The sequence below is a fragment of the Mustela putorius genome, unplaced genomic scaffold (assembly GCF_011764305.1).
Source record: "Mustela putorius furo isolate JIRA1106 unplaced genomic scaffold, ASM1176430v1.1 tig00003870_pilon_pilon_pilon, whole genome shotgun sequence".
Lineage (NCBI taxonomy): Eukaryota > Metazoa > Chordata > Mammalia > Carnivora > Mustelidae > Mustela > Mustela putorius.
Window position 1 is genome coordinate 10,163,509 of NW_025422022.1, and position 21,187 is coordinate 10,184,695.

At 45.2% G+C, this 21,187-nt stretch overlaps 1 protein-coding gene across 9 annotated transcripts in view; it reads left to right on the forward strand.

Moving 5' to 3' along the window:
* PHACTR1 (phosphatase and actin regulator 1) overlaps positions 1–21,187 on the forward strand; it is a 550,281-nt gene that overhangs the window by 292,533 nt on the left and 236,561 nt on the right. Inside the window, exon 1 of one of the 9 annotated variants that reach the window (XM_045066957.1) lies at positions 9,373–9,519. The exons of 7 other annotated variants lie outside the window; for them this stretch is intronic. Coding sequence is in view for 1 of the 2 variants with exons in the window: in XM_004753723.3 (XP_004753780.2) it covers positions 9,880–10,129 (250 nt within the window). In the remaining variant the exon portion in view is untranslated. Of the gene's footprint in view, positions 1–9,372; positions 9,520–9,542; positions 10,130–21,187 lie in introns of those variants that run through there. One more of the 9 variants, XM_004753723.3, reaches the window with a different exon arrangement.

Sequence of the window (21,187 nt, forward strand, 5' to 3'; positions counted from 1 at the left end):
TATGGAAACTCACCAAGGGATGTATTGTCTCTACCTCCCCGTACAATGGACTTTTCCCCTGCAGACTCATCGCGGTGACCCCGAGTGGGTTTTAGAGGATATCTTCATCTCTATATACAAGAGTATCTGCTCTTCTATTCTTAAATTCCAATAGCACATTCTGTGTGATCTCTCTTCAGACTCTTCTTAGCTTTTTCATGTAGCCTTCCCATCCTGTAAATAACATTCCTTTCCCCCATAACATGGCTACAAACTCTTGTTAGAATAATTTGTGCGGAAATAATAGGTATCACGGAGGAGAAGCTCTACTGACATATAATGTGTAAAAATAAATACAGTTCCTCTTCAGCAAGTCTTCTCTACTGTAAACACACACACACACACACACACACACACAGAAACAGTTTTGGAAACTCAACTAGATCACAGGATCTTGGCGTTTTGGAAAGAGAACAAATTGTCTTGTTGGAAGCAGATATAGGCCTTTGATCATTCGTTTTGCAAGTCTTAGAGCGTATTGTAACATTTCCCTCAGTGAATTAGACCATCTTACTTACTTTCCGTGGAAGGAATAATTTGCATGTCATACATTTATACACCTGCAGTAACCACTTAAAAACTCCCCATTGCTGGCAACTCACAGCTACTCACACCGCAATTATGTTTCTTGTATAACTAAAGTTCTCACACTTGGAAATAAAAGAGGGGGGGGGGCGCAGAGGGTCAATTTGCATTTCTCGCCAATGTCACATTATCCTATTACCTTGTTCCTGCACCTGCTCTGTACAAACACAATTGTGATTCGGTCCTAGTGACCAATTATCATTAGCAGATCCTGAGCTATTGTCAGACAGTCCTGAGGGGCTCAGCACACTGTGGATATAATCCCAGCCCTAAAAGGATAGCGTCAGTGAGGATCAGCTGCAGTCTGTTTCAAGATGTAAATGGCAGGAATCTGCCCATATGGATGTTGGGTGAGAACCTGTACATCCTATTTTTACCCTGTCCTCTTTACCCCCAGGAAGCTCTGCTCTACCCGGCAAGCAAGGCTTCTGGGTCCCAAGCGGGTATCCTGATAACCCTTCTTGGTTGTATTTCACGAACCTGTATGTTTCTGTCCCCAAATAGTGCTGAGGGTCCTCTGAAGGAAAACACCTAGCACCTAGCACCTCTGTGTGTCAGTGGGATGGATGGAGAAGGAAAAGTATGCTTTGCAGTTTAACATAGTTTGGCTCAGATTTCTAACTGGCAAAATGCTAACTGTGTAACCTGTGAAATTTACTTAATCTTATCCAGCTTCTGCTCCCTGAAGCATAAAATAGAAATAATAGTTCCATTTTATGATGTTGGTGTGATAGCTAAATAAAGGGATAGATAATATACAAACACACACACAAATACGTCTCTCACCCACATTTGTCTTTGTTGTACTAATCTTGATAGGCTAGATTACTCTTCAGTTAAATCCACACTGAAATCTCAGCAGCTTAGAACAGCCCAAGTTCATTTCTCATACTGCATGGCCCTTGTGGGTCGGCAGGTGGGGTCGGCTGACTTCAGAACACAAAAGAAAGCAGCAGCTGCTCTCTCAAACTTCAGTTCATCACTCCAAGGTTCGAATAGGCCACCCGGTTCCATCTGTTACCCTCAAGGGAGTTGCATGTGTAAATTGCAATCCTACCGCGGACTTGAAGAGAGCGAATCAGAAATATTTGGAGAATAATACTAATGTCACCATGTATGTCTTACAAAAATGAGTCAGTTCTTTGTATATGAATTTTCTCATTAACAATACATTGTGGAAATGTGTTGCCTGAAGAATTCTTCCAGGCCGATTTGTTAAGATGGAACTCATTTAGTGGCATCATGCTTTAAACATACCATAATTTATGCTGCCATTTTTTACCAGCGGACTTCTTTACTTTATTGCAATATAAATACACTTAATGGGATCTCTGGGTTCAGGTGCTTTTATTCTGTAAGATAAATATCCAAAAGTGTCTCAATTGCCCAAATCAATTGTTTCTAAAAAGAAACACAAGGCTGTGTTTACATGGTTATAAATGTCATTTTTTAAAAGATTTTATTTATTTATTTGACAGACAGAGATCACAAGCAGGCAGAGAGGCAGGCAGAGAGAGAGAGAGGGAAGCAGGCTCCCCACTGAGCAGAGAGCCTGATGCGGGACTCGATCCCAGGACCTGAGCCGAAGTCAGTGGCTTAACCCACTGAGCCACACAGGCGCCCCTATAAAGGTCATTTAATATGGGGCTTATGATCTGGAGCAAAATGTAAAGAAACAGACTACTTTGGAACAATAGACTTCTCACTTACTCATCTTTAACAATTCTTGGAGTGCCTTGGTAGCTCAGTAGGTTAAGTGTCTGACTTTAGCTCAGGTTATGATCTCAGAGTCCTGGGATGGAGCCCTGCACCGGCTCCCTGCTCAACGAGGAGCCTGCTTCCCCCTCTCTCTCTGCGTGCTACCGCCCATCCCACCACTGCTCATGAATTTTCTCTCTCTCTCTGTGTCTCAATTAAATAAAATCTTAAAAAAACAAAAACCTAATGTTTGATAATTCTCAACCTCTACCTATTACATCCTGTCTTCCCCTGGATATTAATAGAAATACCTGACCCCAAATTTTAAAATATAGACTGAAAGCCTTCCTTGGGTATCAGCAATATAGACTGTAAAGATGCTTGACATAATACCTTGCCAAACACTCCCACCAGAGTGATCTCTCCATCCCAGCCACAAAGATTAGATGCACTCTGACCTCAGTCGAAGGTCCTCTTCTTTGGACTTGAGAACTAGACCACCCATGGCAATGCAGAAAGAGAAAGAAACATTGCCAGGTAACACTGTAAATCAAGCTGTAACTGTTGTCCTTCAAATCCCCTCTGTCGCCACCTGTTTGGTCTCAATGCTTCCAATCTTCCCTTCTCATCGGGTTGCTATCTCCTAAGTGTTTGTAGAACACTTTGCACAGAACAACCCCTTAGTAAGCATAATTACCACAAGCCTAGAAGGAAAATTGCTCTTTATTCAATTCTTTTTTGGGGAGTGGGAGGAGCAAACCCTAGCTAAAACAAAACAAAAATCCCACAAACACACACACACTCACACATATGCATACAAACTGCTTACGCCATTGAGATGTCTTAACTATATTTTGAAGAACTCAAGTTCTAGAAACAGACATCTGAAATTGATTTTTCAAAGCACCTGTCCATGGACTGCCCTCTGGCTCTTGTACCAAAAAACCTGCCAGGTTGGATTAAGAAATAATAAGGGAGAAGCTAAATCCAGGAGAATGTTTGCTATGGGCTCCAATACACATTCTTTCTATCTATCTATCTATTTATTTATTTATTTATTTATTTATTTGACAGAGAGAAATCACAAGTAGATGGAGAGACAGGCAGAGAGAGAGAGGGGGAAGCAGGCTCCCTGCTGAGCAGAGAGCCCCATGCGGGACTCGATCCCAGGACCCTGAGATCATGACCTGAGCTGAAGGCAGCGGCTTAACCCACTGAGCCACCCAGGCACCCCTCCAATACACATTCTTAAGAAGAACATGGTGGGAGAAACCCTTCTTGTAAAAGAAGAATAAAAGTTTGCCAATTGTGCAGCTGCTTTCTAACGTTTCTCTGCAGGAGTGACATTCAAAATATTTAATAAGTGGACTTGCAAGAGTTGGAAAGGATACTGCCCCTGTTAGAACAGCCAGCCATCAACAATGCCTATAGCCTTACCCGGGCAGAGGGCTGGGTCTGAGCTCTCTGCACACGTCACGTGTTGCCTGAAGAATTCTCACTGGCCTCCCGCAGCCAGCTCCGCTCATGTCTCCTTGTTCAGCAAACAAATGCATTCTACTAAATATAAAAAAAAAAAAAGCCAGAAAGCTCTATCCCCTTCTTGATGAAAGTCTCCTTCCATTCCAGCATCTGTAAAAACAGGAGCAGAAACCACACACACACACACACACACACACACACAGTAGCAGGAGTGGAGCACAGTGCTGTGTCGTAAACCATTTGGAAGTCATTTTTAACCCTGTTCTTAAATATGTATTTGGTAGATTAGCTTACAGCTCTGGTTTTAACACAGCACACATTTAGATCAAACTTAGAAAAAAATAGATGTTTTTCTTAAATTAGAAATATAACATACTGCTAATATTTAAGGAGTAGATTAATTTTCTAGGGCTGCTGTCAAAAATTAGCACAAAGTTGGAGGCTTAAAGCAGCAGATTCTTATCCTCCTGCAGATCTGGAGACCACAAGTCTGATTTTAAGGGGTGGGCTGGGGCCATGCCCCCTGGGAGATTATACTCCTCACCTTCTTCCAGCTTCTGGGGACTGGATTCAGGACCCACCCAGATAATCCAGGATGATCTCCTCGTTACTAGATCCTTATCTTCAGGGCACCTGGGTGGCTCAATGGGTTAAGTGTCTGACTCTTAGTTTCAGCTCAGGTTATGATCTCAGGGTTGTGAGATTGAGCCCCGTGTCGGGCTCCACAGTGAGCATGGAGCCTACTTAAGATTCTTTCTCTCCCTGTCTCTGCACACGTGCCCCCACCATTCAGCATACATGCTCTCCCTCTCTTAAAAAAAAAAAAAAAAAGAAAGAGAAACAAGATCCTTAACTTCATTATGTCTGCAAAGAAACTTTTCCAAATAAAGATATTTTCACATGTTCCAGGGATTTGAGATGGATATACCTTTTGGCAGGCCACCATTTAGCCCAGTACACGGATGATAGGAACAAGAAAGGAGATAGACATGGGTGCCTACCTGGCTTAGTTTATAGAGCATATGACTTCTCTGGGAGTTGTAAGTTTGTGCCCCATGTTGGGTATTGAGATTACTTAAAAATAAAATCCTTTAACAAAAAAAAAAAAAAAAGAAAAGAAAAGAAAGGAAACAGAAGCAGAAAAAACAACGTATTGGATAGCTTGAGTATAATGAAGAGAAAAATGGCAAGGAAGAAAAAATGTCAATCTTTTTATACATCCAACATGTGTAATATGTGTAGTAGTTTTACTTAAGCACACCTCTCTTTTGAGTCTTTCCACTGCTTTGCCTTATGCTGGCATTAATATTTTGTATTTTTAGTCTATCTTTTTCATAAGAGTTAAAGCACTTTATGAGCATTTCCAAATGTCTACCCTTTGACTTTGACTTCCCTTAAGCCTAATAACTGTTGAGCATTAAAAGTACGGTAGTCAGAGACAAGCAGGAAGCAGAACAAAATCTGAGTTCCAAGTTGATCACACACGGTTTCTACCATTTGACCTTGGGGAATTTTAAGGTCTGTAGCTGTCTTCACATCATCATCATGGTGGTATCTTCTGGAAAGCCCAATTTTCCCATACTGCCTTGCTGGGTGTAACACTCCTGCCAGGCTAAAGATCATCGTAGACCTCCACCCACCTATCACATCACCATGAACTCCTTTTAGCCTATGACCTTGCATGTTCTCCACATGGCTATGACCTTGACCCCCACTCTTCTACCCCCAATTGCCTAAGGCTGACTTGCCAAGGGCCTCTTACTTCACCAGCTCTATCTCTTCTACTTTAATCAGCCTTGATGCATGGCTCCCACTCAGATAGTAAATGCCTATTTCTCCCCGGCTGCTCCTAGCTATAAATTTGCACATATTTCAGCTGGGTGGGTTCTGTTATTTATTTTATTTTTTAAGATTTTATTTATTTATTTATGTAGAGAAAGCATGGGGGGAGGGGCAGAAGGAGAAAGAGAATCTCCAACAGACTCCCTGCTGAGTGCAGAGCCAAGGACACGGGGCTCCATCTCATGACCTTGAGATCATGACCTGAGCTGAAATCAAGAGTCGGACGCTTCACCAGCTGACCCACCCAGGCGCTCCGATTCTGTTATCCTTATATGTCCTTTCATTGAGTGCATGCTCTCTCCTACTGAATTTTAAGCTCTGTGGGATCTGGGGTCCTATCTGCTATTTACTTTGGAAGCAGAATGTGTGTTCCACTGGTAGGCGATTAATACTATTACAGGGCTGATGCCTTGGGGATGCTTCTCAAAACTTAAAATCCTTCCGAATCACCTAGAAGTCTTCCTAAAAGGCAGGATCTGGAGGACAGCTTGAGATGCTTCATTCTCCCAAGCTCCCAGGTGACCAGGATCAGCTGGTCTATGGAATTGTACTTTGAGTAGCAGGTCTTAGGGCCGCAAACAAGTTTTAAGAAGCGGATCTACCAGTTACATGTATCCTAAAGAATGGATGGGAACGAGACTGCCATGCAGCTAAGTGACACTGAGAGTGACCCCAGGGGAGTCTTTCCCACTTGGATCACGTGGGTAAAAATCCCACGCAAGCTCCATGAGGCCCAGCGTTGAGAACCTCTGTTTGGGGGACTATGATGCTCGGCGCTTTCCTTCCCGCAGTGTTTCCCTCCTTCCTTTCCAAATTGTGAAATCCCACCAAAAAAAAAAAAAAAAAAAGCTTTCTTCAAGAATGCTGTCGGATTATATGGGCATGAAAAAAAAAAAAAAAGTGCTGTCAGATAGCCAGTTTCTTTCATTATCCATCCAGGGAGAGGGTTCTGCATAGCAGCAATAGAGCTGAGCCGTCATGGCAAGGATCACAATTAACAGGTGTGTCTTCTGGAAGGCGACACACCCAGCCCCCGTATAAGGTATCTGTTGGCATTGGGAGCTATAGGGACATTCTAGTCATGGGTATCAGAGGAAGGTTTCACTGAGGTAGCATTCAAGGTAGGGAAGAGGGGCAAGGAAAGGAAAGGCAGTGCTGGGAGCCACTGGACACATCTTTCTTCCAAACTGCTGCCGGCACGGAGGTTTATGCCATCCTTATCTTTTCTCCCCCAGCCTTCTGTTGTGGCAATCAGAGGTAGTCTCCTCGGCTTCCCAGTTCCTCCTGAGACACTAAGATTCCTACAGCTTCTAAGACCAGCCTGGTCTAATAGAACTTTCGGTGATGATGAAAATACTCCACCATCTGCCCTAACACAGTCGCCACCAGGTCCGTGTGACTGTCGGGCATGTGACCTGTGGCGGGTTCAAGGGAGGGACTGAAATGGAATTTTATTTAATTTTTATCAATTTAAGTATAAATAGCCACAGGTGGCCCATTAGAAGCTGCAGACTCAGAAAAGCAGTTTAAGAAGATGGATCACCAACCAAGGGAATAGCACTCAGAGGTCTACCTTCGTCTTTTTAATTTGAATAAAGAGCCCCCATAACAGTGGGCATCGCCTTTAATATTTGAGCCAAGCTGGTGGTTGTGTCTGTGTTCTCTGTGCTACGCCACTTGGCCAATTAAAATAGAGACCCCCAGAGCCTGTAGGTCTGGTTTAGTATTCAGTGAGTGCATAAAAGATTGCAGTGGGCTTAGTTGTTTTAATAGGACCGTTTGGAGTTTATGGGGGTCTCTTGTTCTGACCTGTGAGGCACACAGTACGGGGTTGGGGGGAAGGCATGCAATTTTTAAAAGTCATTTAAGAAGAGATGTGTGCAGATTTTTTTTGAAGATCTTATTTATTTGAGAGAGTGCGTGCGCATGAGTCGGGGTCAGAGGAAGAGGGAAAAGCAAACTTCCCATTAAGCAGGGAGCCCAATGTGGGGCTCTGAGATCACAACCTGAGCCAAAGGCAGATGCTTAACCAACTGAGCACCCCCCCTCCCAGGAGCCCTGAGATGTGTGTTTTGTTTTGTTTTTCAGGAGATACTTAAGAAGTGATACAGTTGGGGGAGGGATCTTAGGATTTGAAAAAGAGAACAACAAATGTTTGCCTATAACACAAGGCAGTATTTTCCATCATAGACTCCACCAGCATTACAAATGGGGACTCTGCCATCTCTCAGATAAGGCTTATAATTAGCCAGGGACCGAGTGACATAAATCTGCCATGGGAAGATACAGCGAGATTTACCTGTGGCTGGTTTGGCTGGTAATCTGGTTGAATAGGGAGGGGTTCCTGAACGCCCCAGTGGGCACTGGGAGAGTGTAATTAAAGAGAGCACAACTCCAACAAGTGAATTCCACGTGAATTTCAGTCTCTGTCATCTACCCCAGAGGAGGGTATGACACTGGACACTCAACGTCCCTAACTACACCACAGAGAACAAACAATGTGATTTGGGCAGAACATTTTGCCAATGAGAAGTGGTATCCAATACACAGTGGCAGAATGGCAGTGACCAGAAGCTTATTATTACACATTAATTTAATATCCCCAGTGGACTGTTGACCATTTCACCTATGAGGGGAACCGTACATGTAGAGTTGGCCCAGTTGGAAAAGAGACGAGCAGTGACTTGCCCTTCATAGAAGTATCAGTCATGGGGTGTTATGAAATTAATTTGGGGGAATTTTCCAGAAACAACTAGCAGTGATAGTGCATCAGTTAACTCTATTTCAGTGGGCTGCAAAAAAAAAAAAAAAAAAGGCAAAGTTGTGGCTCATAAGGAATGAGGTGTGGTGAGGAGAAAGAGACTTGGTGTTAGACACACCAGGCTGTGAGCACCTGTTTGACCATTTATGCTTTGCATCAAGATCACCTGGGGGGAGCTTGTTAAAGCTACAGATTCCTGGCCCTACACTTCCTACAAAACCAGAATCCCAGTGTTAGCCCCCCCCCCATCTCTATTTTTAAAATAAGCACCCAGGGTGGTTGTGATTTGAGGCTTCTCCAAGCCTTAGTTCTCTGAAAGGTGATGTAGGATTCGCAATATCTGAGTCCAGATTACTGTAATAGAGTGTAATTTATTTTTTTAAGTGCACAACAAAAAAAGGCTCAACTTGTAGCTGTTATTGCCATGGGTCTGCCTTATTTTAAGGCACTGTTCTGTCTTTGGAAAGCTCGATAGATGTCATTCGCCTGGCTGAACCTTATTCACCGTGCTAAGACAGCTGAGGAACCTTCAGCCAAATTAGACAGGGTCTGGGAGTTGCAAGTTGTTTTTTCTGAAGATTGCTAAAAGCAGTCTTTTCTGTTCTTTGTTATTCTAACTTTTTTTTTTTTAAAGATTTTATTTATTTACTTGTCAGAGAGAGAGCACAAGCAGGGTGAGCAGGAGGCAGAGGGAGAAGTAGGCTGAGCAGGGAGCCCGATGTGGGACTCGATCCGAGGACCCCGGGGACCACCACCTGAGCCGAAGGCTGGCATCTAACCAACTGAGCCACCCAGGGGTCCCTCCTTGTCACTCTTAAGTTTTAACAACACTGGTGGAAGGCCCCCTTCAGGTTGGGGAATTTTTGTGGCGGGTGAAAAAATCAGTTATGCCCTAACAGGTTGCCGGTTCCAGTGAAAAGTCAAGGGCTGTGGGCTGGACGCACCGGAGAACGGTAATTTGTTCTGGCCCGCGAGAGAGGCGCTTGCACGCCCGAGGGTTCGAGCGCAGCTGCCTTCGGTGTGGTCCATCTTGCTTTCATTTGGCACCGCGAGGCTTGAAGAAAAGGGGGAGGGGGAGGCTGGCGTGCTGCCCCGAAGCTCCAGAGGGAGTGAAGGTAGCTGCAAAACCCAGCAGGCGCAAATCGCCCGTGCTGAGATTTACGGAGGGTGGGGCTGCCGGGGGAGACGGTGCACGTGAGGCCGCGGGAGGGGTGGGCGCGCCGCGGCTCAGGTGCGACCGAGGAGTGCCTCCCAGGAGCCCTCCTCCGGCCGCGGGGATCGGATTCGCGAGGGCCGCGAGGGCGGCGAGGTCAAGACCCCTTCCGCGCCTTCCCCTGACCCGCCCCGCGGCGGTCGCGATGCCGTAGAGACGCGGGTGCGGGGCCGAGCGGGGGCATGCTGGCCCCGGCGGCGGGGCGCGGGTGGCAGCGCGCGGGGGCCCCAGCGGCGCCCGGCCCGGGGCGCTCGGGGGCCGGATGGCAGAGCCCACGCGCGCCGCGGAGCTGGGGAGGTTTGCGCTTCGCTCGCCGCGCTGCAGGGAGGGCGCGGTGCCAGCAGCGAGCGCCCAGAGACCCAAAAAGAAAGCTTTTTATTTGCTGAAGATGAAGCCCCTGAAGGAGCCCGCCCCCAACAACAACAACGTGTCCTTTGTGATCCATTGTCAACTAGGCAAGGAGATCAAACACATTTGCAGCAACTGCAGTCGGGGGGAGGACGCCCGGGACGGTGAGTGCCGGGGCGCGTCGGGGCGGCGGCGAGCGCGGGAGGCGGGGAGGTGGCGCGGCTGGTCCCCAGTTTGGGGGCGCCGCCAGCGTCTCCGCCTGGAGAACTGCGGGGACATCCGCCCGGCCGGCACTTTGCGGAGTGCTGCCCAGAACCAAACCCGGACCGCATCCGAGGATATACCATTGATGTTATTTGCTCCCTCAAATGAAGGGTTTGAAACAGTTAAATGGCCAGCTCTGGGATTTTCTCCAGGGAAGGTGGGGTTTGGGGAAGGGGGGGGGTTGTCAGGGGTCGCGGTATTAGCTTGAAAAAGGTGGTTACACCTGCTTTCTTAGCTTTCTGGGCTTCTTGGCTCTTCTCCCTCCGGTCCCCGCGTTACGATAGGCTTTGCTGGGCTGTGTGACAGATGTGGGGTTCCGATGGGTTCACTTTGGAGAGGCGGTTTGGCCACGGTCACAGCGCCCAGCGCCCTGGAGACTTGTGGAGTTGTTGAATGATTTCTGGTTAGAGTAAAACATGGCTGTGATTTTTGGAGCGCAGCTGCCGGCCCCTCTTGGAACGCTGCCTAATGGCCAAAATGTGGGAGGTGGGGGAGGGGCTTGCGGAGGCTTCTTCCAGGTGAGCGGGTGCGTGTGTGAGCCCAGGAGCTACGCCCCCCCCCCGCCCCCCACAACACACATCGGATCTGAAGCGGGGTGGTGAAAGGGTGCCAGGCTGCCAGCGACTCTGGTCTGAAGGAGCCAAGAACAAGGGACAGCTCGGCGTGGACCAGGCTTAAGCCTCTGCAGATGTGGGCACGCCTGTGTATTTCGCTGGAGCCTCCGGCCGGGTTCCGAAGCAGCTCTCGGAGCCGGCTCCCGAGGGCCAGTGAAGGTAGCAGAAAAGTTTTAGGCGGCAGATTTGGCAGAGCAAGCATCAGCTCCTAACCAGCCAGAAGCTCATGGCCTGGCCGACCCTCCCACCTGCTTGGGCAAGAATATTTTCCCAGCAACCAGGAGGGTTTGGCGGCTTCCCTTTGGAAAAAACTGATATTAACTAGGGTTGGTCTGTTTTCTGTGGGCCTCTGAAGGGCACAATAGTGAAGTGAGGGTGCCTTGACGCATGTCTTATTGAAATTAGAGTCCTGCCAGTGTGATTATACTTTTCTTTGATTAAACTGTAAGAGAACTTATGGGGGATGATACCAGGCATCCAGGAGAAACATCAGAGCTATAGTAGGGCACCCTAGTGCTGCTTTGGTTCCCAGATGGGGAGGACACCCTTTGATGGGAAGCACACACTTACGGACATGTGTTTGGTCCTTTGGTTACTGAATAAACCCATGACACTCCTGCAATATACATAGATGAACGGGGTGAGGCAGAGCCAGACTTCTACCACGGAATGTAATGGAGCATGAGATGCGGGCTAAAATACTTATTAAATGAATCACTCTGTTGAGTGTAGTGCTGCCCACGTGGGCTGCTTGCACAGCGTGGGGAGTTTATTTAAATTAGGAGCTCTAAACGCTGCTACCATAGGGAAAGGTCTGTGTCTGCTCTCAAGGATGTGGTTATGCACACGGTCACTAGTAAATGTGTTGGCATACACAGTTGTGGGGGCCATGCAGGCATGGATTTTCTCCACCAGCGTAGATCTCTGCTGGTAACCTGCATCGTCTCTCCAGTCCCCCACACTCTGGGACGTCTTAAAGAGCCACGCATGGATGTTCACATATCCTCTGATGCGACTAAAGTATTTAATTCAGAGGATTCTGGTATAGGGGAGACCTCAGACTCCGCTCATCCTGCCTTCCTTGTGTGTGGTGCACTCCCTTGAGTCCGTGAACTAGAATGAGGTCAGCAGTTGAACCCTTCTCCTTGCAAGGCCAGAGCCCAGAGCTGTACCGCCGACCATCAAAGGCAAGGAAGTTCAAATTTCACTTCTGCAAAGATTAACCTTGCCTGATGGTTTGTTAGGAGTGAGTGTTCTGTTAGATGCGTTCTCTAGTCGCTATTTCCAATTCCAATTCTAATTCTTTTCTGTTTGCCAGGAGACCCAGCTCTTAGGAAGGAAATGTGCAGTAAAGACTGTAGTCACGCAAGCAGATCTGGTAGGGCTCCACGGAGGAGGAGGTTTCTTCCATCGGGTTTGGCACCATCAGTGTGTCTGGTCTTTTGGCACTGAGGACATTTAGTGGCAACCAAGGAAAATTCTGGTCCAGCCGGAAAGCCTTCTCTTGAAAGTTGACACAGGCAGAATTTTATAGAGGCCTTGCTCACGGACATTCTCCATTTCTTTATATATAAAGAACAGATTTAAACAGATTTAAAAGCAAATTTTAATAGCATGCAGTGGTAGAGGCAACCTATAAAAAAAATTGGGCTAACATAGAATACACCTTAAAAGAAAAATATATTCCTGGCTAGTTGAACATATATTAAAGGTGAAATTACATTTTAGCAATTTGCATTTTACTTAAGAGTTTAAAAAAAAAAAAAAAGTTCCTGGTATCCATTAGCTAATATTAAAGATGTTTTGCTGACCTTATTTTTTTTTTAAGATTTTTTTCTTTATTTATCTGACAGAGATCACAAGTAGGCAGAGAGGCAGGCAGAGAGAGAGGAGGAAGCAGGCTCCCTGCAGAGCAGAGAGCCCGATGTGGGGCTCGATCCCAGGACCCTGAGCCGAAGGCAGAGGCTTAACCCACTGAGCCACCCAGGTGCCCTTTGCTGACCTTATTTTAAGCAGTCCTCTCTTTTTAAAAAGGTTATAAAATGCAGTTCACCATTAATGGTCAAAGATAGGTTTGTTGCTTTCATTTTTGCTGTTTTGGTTACTTTCCTGAAACCATGTTCAAATCGGGAAACAAAGTTTCTATAGCAATTAGGTGCTAAAGGCCAAGTACACAGAGCAAGGTCAGGGTAGAATAAAAATTCAGACCCTTGGCTGTCTTTAAAATCACAGTGCTTTCCACTATGTCATCAAATTGTTAAAGTGTCACCTACACTGAATATAGAAAATTAGGAACAGTGATCTGCATGTGTTATATACAGGTGCAGTCTTCTTAATAGGCCAGGTTTATTAGGATATAGAATTAGAAGAAATTGAAGAATTCCTGAGTAAACTTAAATTTTTTTCATCTGCCTTATCTACTTGACAAAGAAGCTGGAATTGGTAGGACCAGAGAGAAGAACTTTTAGCCAGGTGGATAAGAAGTAATGTACATTGTAAAGCTACAAGAAACATGGCGAAATCATCATAGGACTTCCATTGAAAGTCAATACAAGAATAGGGTTTAATTTACAAATAGTTAAAAAATCAACTTCAGGGAGGAATCTAGTCTAGAGTATTTCTGGGTATACTTTTACACATTTTCTATTATCATTTGAGTTCCTTTTAAGTCTATTAATAGTGAAGGATTATCATAGGAATTATAACATTAATCATTAGTAAGATGTAATTTCAAGTAACTGTAATAAAAATAAGAACTTTTAACATTTTAAAACAGTTTAGAAATATTTTGAAGCCTGTCTTGTGGCCTATTTTACAAGTAATCAAATGATAAATAGACTTAGAAATAAGACCTATTGATTATAGCTGCTACTCAACGCCTTTCACGTGTGATTAATCAATATGTCAAGGTTGCCTTCATTTTACTAAATATGATTTCTATTCAAATATTCATACAGAAATTCACAAATCCATGGATTCACTAGATACATTTCCAAGTTTCATTTTAGGATCACAAATACCATGGTTTCTCATGAATTTCAGTGCAGACTCTCGGAGTGACAACAATTTGTCCTTGTACTTCCTGTTAATGACTATAGGGTTCATTCAGCAAGCCAGCCTTTTGGAAGAGCATGCCTTTTGGGTTCCTGTGGGTCAAACCCCTCATCTTGCAGAGGAGAAAAGGGAAATGTGTCATGGTTAGGCGAGCCGTTCTCTATGACCTAAGCACCACTTGGTGTCAGGGCTCTTAACAAGACCCTGTCTCTTTGAGAAGGAAGCAGTTTCCAGTCTGGGACAGGATTCTGGCTGCTCCACTTGCTGGGTGACTCTAGAAGACCACAATATTTACTTCTGTGGGGAACTGTGTGGATTAAATGAAATAATTGGCACAAACATTTAGTATAGTGCTGGGTGAGAGAAGGTGCTCAAGAAATACTAGCTGTGATTACTATCATTTGTATCATTAACCACCGAGTCCAATTTTGTCTTGGGTTTTTCCTCCTGCTCTCCTGTGCTGCTTGGACTTCTCCTTGGGTTGGGTCCAAAATAAAAGCACTCATTTCTACTCTATATTTAACAGTTAAAACCCATACATTTTTTTAAAAAGATTTTATTTATTTATTTAGCAGAGAGAGAGATCACAAGTAGGCAGAGAGGCAGGCAGAGAGAGAGAGGAGGAAACAGGCTCCCTGCCGAGCAGAGAGCCCGATGTGGAACTCGATCCCAGGACCCCGGGATCATGACCTGAGCTGAACACAGAGGCTTAACCCACTGAGCCACCCAGGTACCCAAAACCCATACATTTTTAAAAAGATTTTATTTATTTGAGAGAGAGGGAGAGGGAGAAATAGGCTCCCCGCTGAGCTAGGAGCCCTATGTTGGACTCGATCCCATGACCCCGCAATCATGACCTGAACCAAAGGCAGATGCTTCACCGAGTGAGCCACCCGGGCACCCCTAAAACCCATATTTCTAATAAGGCAAGTAAAAGTGAGACCAGGGAAGAGCCCCTTCAGCATTGCACAGGTCAAAAGTATTTTGTTGTTTTAAAGCTTCAATGATCACAACCAGCAGGTCTAGGTAAAGGACTTGTGTGTGGATCTAAATTTATAATGACTAAGCATTTTTTAGTCCATTGAGTTGTCAAAAAAAAATGGGCAAGAGGAAATCCATTTGGTTCTCCGGGAGGAAGGCCAAGAGCTCAGAGAAGTAGAAGCTGGAGAGTTCTATGGGCAGAGCCCGGTGGACACTCAGACAAAGGGACAGCTCTGGAGGACTTGGCCTGAAGCAAGGGATAGAGGCTGAAAAGTGCTTCTTTAAGGTCAGGAGAGGCTAGGAAATGCTCTGACCCGACCAGAGTGTAGGAGTTGTGTGTCACCCCCAGAGGAAGAGCACTTGCTCAAGCTATAGGGAACAGAGGTGAGGGCCCCCTCGGCTGAGGGGTGGATATCAACAGGTACCACAACCAGCTGTTACCTTTGAAGAGCCAGGACTTTAGTGAAAGCAGCAACAAGTAAACTGTCGGATTATCCGAGGAAGCTGTGAACTGTGTGAGTAAAGCAGGAGGGCTTCCTAGAGGAGGTGATGTATTTGAAATAGGACAGCACAGAGGAGTCCTTTCGGTCAGGGAAAAACCGTCCACAAACAACTGAAGCCATTAAGAGAGCACGGCTTGTTTGGGAAAGGGGAGAAGTTCAGCAGGTAGAATTTGTGAAATGTCAGAGGGGCAGAAAATGACATGACTTCTCTGGGAAACCTGTCAAGGCAATTCATTTTTCTTCCAGCAGTATATTTTTGAAGCATTTTATATGTGCCAAGTTAAGTATGAGGAATATAAAAATCAGAAAGACTTTATGGTCTTTGCCCTCAAATACCATATAAAGGAGTACCAGGATTTGGGTAGATAAGTGCGAATGCAGAAGTTTTAAAAGTATTTGAGAGAGAAAGGTATTGTTTTAGAGGCAGAAAGGAGAGCGTGGTCAGTCCCCCCTTGGGCATGAGAGAGGTTAGGAAAACCCTCGTACAGCTGGTGGAGTTCGGATCCCACCATGGGATCCCAGAGGCTGCACAGGGCTTTCCTGTTTGCTTGTTTGTTTTAAAGACTTCATTCATTCATTCATTCGTTGATTTAGAGTGCATGCAAGCAGGGGGAGGGGCAGAGGGTTGAGGCAAGGGAATCGCAAGCAGACTCCCTGCTGAGCATGGAGCCCTACACAGGGCTCGATCCCAGGACCCTGAGGTCATGACCTGAGCCAAAACCAAGAGTCGGGCAAGAGTGGGACATTCTGTCAGCTGAGCCCCCCGGGCACACCTGGCCCACGGGATTTTTTTTTTTTTTTAATTTATTTGACAGACAGAGATCACAAGTAGGCAGAGAGGAAGGAAAGCAGGCTCCCTGCTGAGCAGAGCACCCAATGTGGGGCTCGATCCCAGGACCCTGGGATCATGACCTGAGCCAAAAGCAGAGGCTTTAACCCACTGAGCCACCTGGGCACCCCTGCCCACGGGATTTTAAGCAGAGGTGGTGTGAATGAGTTTCCTTTGTAAAACTGTCTTTATGGAAAATTGTAAACCTACACAAAAGTAGCAAGAAAAGGGCCCTAAGCCCCTCTAAATTTATCAGGCTCATTGCCCCGCTCCTGTATCGACTGAAGCACATGTGGGAGGGCTTTGTGACCATGCTGCCGGCAGTGTCTAGGCGTATTTCAAAACCTTAAGCAGCCTGAGGGTCAAAAGACCAAGATTCTGTGATTCTCTTACCGACTCCTATAAAGCCCTAGGAACACCAGCAATTCCAAGTCTGCTGGTCTTATTTTTAGCAAAGCTTTGAACTTCTATGTGATTTCACTAATAATTTCCCCTTCCATTTTAATATCTTATGCTTTACAGATGACATCTACAAATACTTCGTTTGGGAGAGGAGAGGCTAAAAATACTTGTAAAATCTATAGCTTGAAATATACCCATGTGTCTAAGGAGATAAAAAGGATTAATGGAGAAGATATGTACATAAAACCGTATTGGTGAGGGGAGGGCTCGAGACTTGCTTATTATTATGCCCAAAACATTCATTTCTTCAGTTTGCTAATCCGTATTAAATGGAAAAATGTCTAGTTTCCGGAGCTGTATAGAGGTTTTGGTTTTGTTAAGAGAGAGAGAGGGAGTTTGCACCAGCAGGGAATGGGCAGAGAGAGAGAGAGAGAGAGAGGGAGAGAATCTTCAGCAGGCTCCTCACTCAGCGTGGAGCCCAGCATAGGGCTGGATCTCATGACCCTGAAATCATGACTCGAGTCAAAACGATGAGTCAGTCACTTGACAGCCTGAGCCGCCCAGGGTCCCCAGGTGTTTAGAGTTTTAAGCCCTGTCTGAATGAAAGGAGGGGAGTGATGAGCTAAGTGAGCTGGTTAGTTGCCTCTGGTGGCTCCAAGCTCTGTGCCAACTTTGAGGCTTTGTGATGAAATCATTGTTGCAGTCCAAGGACCTGGGGAAGGAGAAGGGATGAGCTTCCCGTCGACCAGAAGGTCAATAGGGGAGAAAAGGCCAGAGAGGCAGAAACCACAAAGTTCTGGGTAAGGGAACATGGAGCTAAACCAGAATCCGGTGGTTGGATTGGAAACAAGGACATGAGCAGTCGAGCCCACTCAGCCAGAGTGCTAGCGGCAGACCACATGGCGGGGTTTGTAGTCCTCCCGTTTCTCCATCTGAGGCCAGAGGGAAGCTAGAACACGGTAATTCGTGTATTCACATAACAAGTCGTGGACGGCGGCAGTGAACTTGACCTGCAAAATTAAGAATGCGTTTCTGCTCTGGGAAGAACCTGTGGTCTAGCAAGGGATGTTGCTGTGGGGAGGTAGAGGCTAAGGGTGCTACAGGCACACAGGTGGGGCCCCCATTTCTTGAGAGTGAAGGCCAGCGAGGTCCGATGGGAGGAGAGGGCACGGGAGCTCGGCGGCGGTGGGTGAACAGTGCTGGTCGGGTGGCGATGCCTGATGGAAGCTGTGTCTCTGGCAGGACCAAGAGCAGAGTCAGAAGCCAGTCCAGGGGCCCAAGGAGAGGGCCTCAGTTGTAAGCTGCTCAGGACAAGGGTCTGTCTTCTCTCTGCTCTTCACTGCTCTAGTTCTAGTACCTAGAACAGTGCACAGTTACTAGGCAGTTAAAGTGTTCAATCTAAGAATATACATGTTATTTTATTAATTTTTTTGCCTATTTGATGAATATATGTTAAAGTGACTGTAGGGATAGTTGTTTGATATGACGGGAGTGGAACATGCATAGGAGGGTAGACTGGAGCCTGAAGAAATGAGGAGAGGTCCATCAGGAAGGGTCTTGCCTATCGTGCCCAGGAGCTGGGACATGTGCTATCATAGGAGGCACGAGGCCTTGGAAGATTTTAACAACTTAGAAATTTTTATTTTTCCTTTTATTTATTTACTTTTTGACAGAGGAAGAAAGGGGAGGAGTGGGGAAGAAGGAGAGGGAGAGAGAATCCTAAGAAAGCTCCATGCCCAACACAGAGCCTGACTCAGGGCTCGATCGCACGACCCCGAGATCATGACCTGAGCCAAAATCTAGAGACAGCACTTAACCTACTGAGCCACCCTGGCGCCCCTTAAAATTTTTTTTATATTTACTTTTTTTTTTTTTTTTAATTTCAAGCCATAATTGACAAAACAATTGTAAGCTCCTTAAAGTGCATGTTGTGATGATTTGATATACATTGATGAAAAGAGTCCCTCCATCCTGTTAACACATCGTCACCCTCTGTATTTTCCTTTTTTTTTTTGTGAGAACGTTAACTTCCACTCTCCTTAGTACATTTCAGTGATACAACATGGTGTTGTCGCCTGTGGTCATCATGTTTTACACATTAGCTCCTCAGACCTTAGTTATCTTCTGGATGAAGAGTTCACACCCTTTTACTAACCTCTCCCTGTGCTCCTCCGTCCGCCACCCCCCACCCCCCGCCCTGTCCCTGCGTACCACTTTTCTAGTCTGTGCCTATCAATTTCACTTTTTAAATGTTTTTTAAAAATTAAGGATCTTATTTATTCATTAGAGGGAGAGAGTGGGCAAGCAGGGGGAGGGGCAGAAGGGAGAGGGAGCAGCAGATCCCTGCTCAGCGGGAAGCCTGCAAGGGGGGCTCGATCCCAGGATCCTGGGGTCATGACCTGAACTGAAGGCAGACACTTAACCTACAGAGCCACCCAGGCGCCCTACAGTTGTCCTTTTTTAAAAACACATTGCTACCTAGAAGCGATACCATGCAGTATTTGTCTGTCTTTGCCTGCTGTAGTTCACTTAGCAGACTGCTCTCAAGATAGCATCTGTGTTGCTGCAAATGGCAGGGTATCCTTTCTTTTGGTGGAATAGTGTTCCAGTGTGTATATACCATATCTTGATCCATTCATCCATTGATTAGGTTGTTTCCAACTCATGGGTGTCACAGATAATGCTGCATTGAACGTGGGTGTGCAAATATCTCTTCAATACTCTGTCTGTATTTCCTGTGAAAATACACCCAGAAGATGGATCACATGGTAATTCTATTTTTAATTTATTGAGGAAACTTCGTACTGTTTTTTCTGTAATAACTGTGTCACTGTAAATTCCCACCAATAGTACACAAGGGTTGCCTTTCTCTAGACCCTCACCGACACTTGTTACTTACTTGTTTGGTTAAGATAATAGCCATTTTAACAGGTGTGAGGCGATCGTTCGTTGTGGTTTTGGTTTGCGTAGTCCTGTTGAGTGATGATCTTTTCACACCTTTTCATGTGAAAAGATGTTGGCAATTTGGAGTCTTTCTTAGAAAGACTGTCCATTCAGATGCTCTGCTCATTTTTGAATTGGATTGTTTGCTTTTTTGCCATTGAGTTGTATGAATTGTTACGTATTTTGGATATTAACCCCTCATTGGAATAATGATAATATTTTTAAAGATTGCCTTTTTCATTTTGCTGGTGGCTTCCATTGCTGTGCAAAAGCTTTTTTTTTTTTTTTTTTTTTTTAAAGTTTGATATAGTCCTAGTAGTTTTTTTTTTTTTTTCCTGTTTTTTTGTTTTGTTTTGTTTTTGGTGACAAATTCAACAAAATCACCACCAAGATCCATATCAAGGAACTTATTTCCTATCTTTTCTTCTGGGAGTTTTCTGGATTTAGGACTTCCACTCAAGTCTTTAATGCATTTTGAGTTGATTTTTTGTGTGAGATAAGACTATGGGAGTTTCATCCTTTTGTATGTGGCTGTCGAGGTTTCCCAACACCATTTCTTGAAAAGATGATCATTTCTTCTGTTGAATATTCTTGGCTCCCTCGTCCTAATTAACCATATATGCATGCTTTTTTTTTTTGGTGTGCTCACTATTCTGTTCCATTAATCTGTATAGCTGCTTTTGTGCCAGTACCATACTGTTTTGATTACTACAGCTTGGTAACATAGTTTGAAATCAAGAGGTGTGATGCCTCCTGCCCTTTTTTTTTTTTTTTTTTTTTTTTTTTTTTTTTTTTAAGATCTATTTGTTTTAGAGAGAGTGGGAGTGTGGAAAGGAACAAAGGGAGAGAGAGAATCCTCAAACAGACTCCCCACAGAGCACAGAGCCCAACACAGGGCTTGATCCCAAGACCCTGAGATCACGACCTGAGCTGAAATCAAGAGTCAGTCGCTTAACTGACTGAGCCACCTAGGTGCCCCGCCTCATGCCTTTTCTTAAGAATGCTTTGGCTAGGGGTGCCTGGGTGGCTCAGTGGGTTAAAGCCTCTGCCTTTGGCTTGGGTCATGATCTCAGGGTCCTGGGATTGAGCCCTGCATCGGGCATTCTGTTTGACCTGGAATCTGCTTCCTCCTCTTTCTCTTTCTCTGCCTGCCTCTCCACCTACTTGAGATCTCTGTCGGTCAAATAAATAAACATACCTCGTTTAAAAAAAAAAAAAAAAGAATGCTTTGGCTATTTGATATCTTTTGTGGTTCCATACAAATCTGAGGATTTTTTTTTCTATTTCTATGGAAAATGTCATTTCTATTTTAATGGAAAAGTCTCAGTGGCTTTGCTGAGATGTAATCCACACACCATATAGTTCATCCATTTAAAGTATATAATTCAGTGGGTGTTAGTATATTCACTGAGTTCTACATCCATCACCAGAAGGAGTGTCAGAACATTCTCATTACCCAAAAAAGAAACCCTGCCCCCCCCATCTTCAAGCCTAGCCCTGTAATCCTCCTATCCTCTACTAACCCTAGACAACCGATAGACTTTTTGTTTCCGCAGACTTCCCTAGTCTGTGCATTTCTTGTCAGCAGAATCATAACGTGGGACCGGGTGCCTGTTGTCATTCACTTAGCTT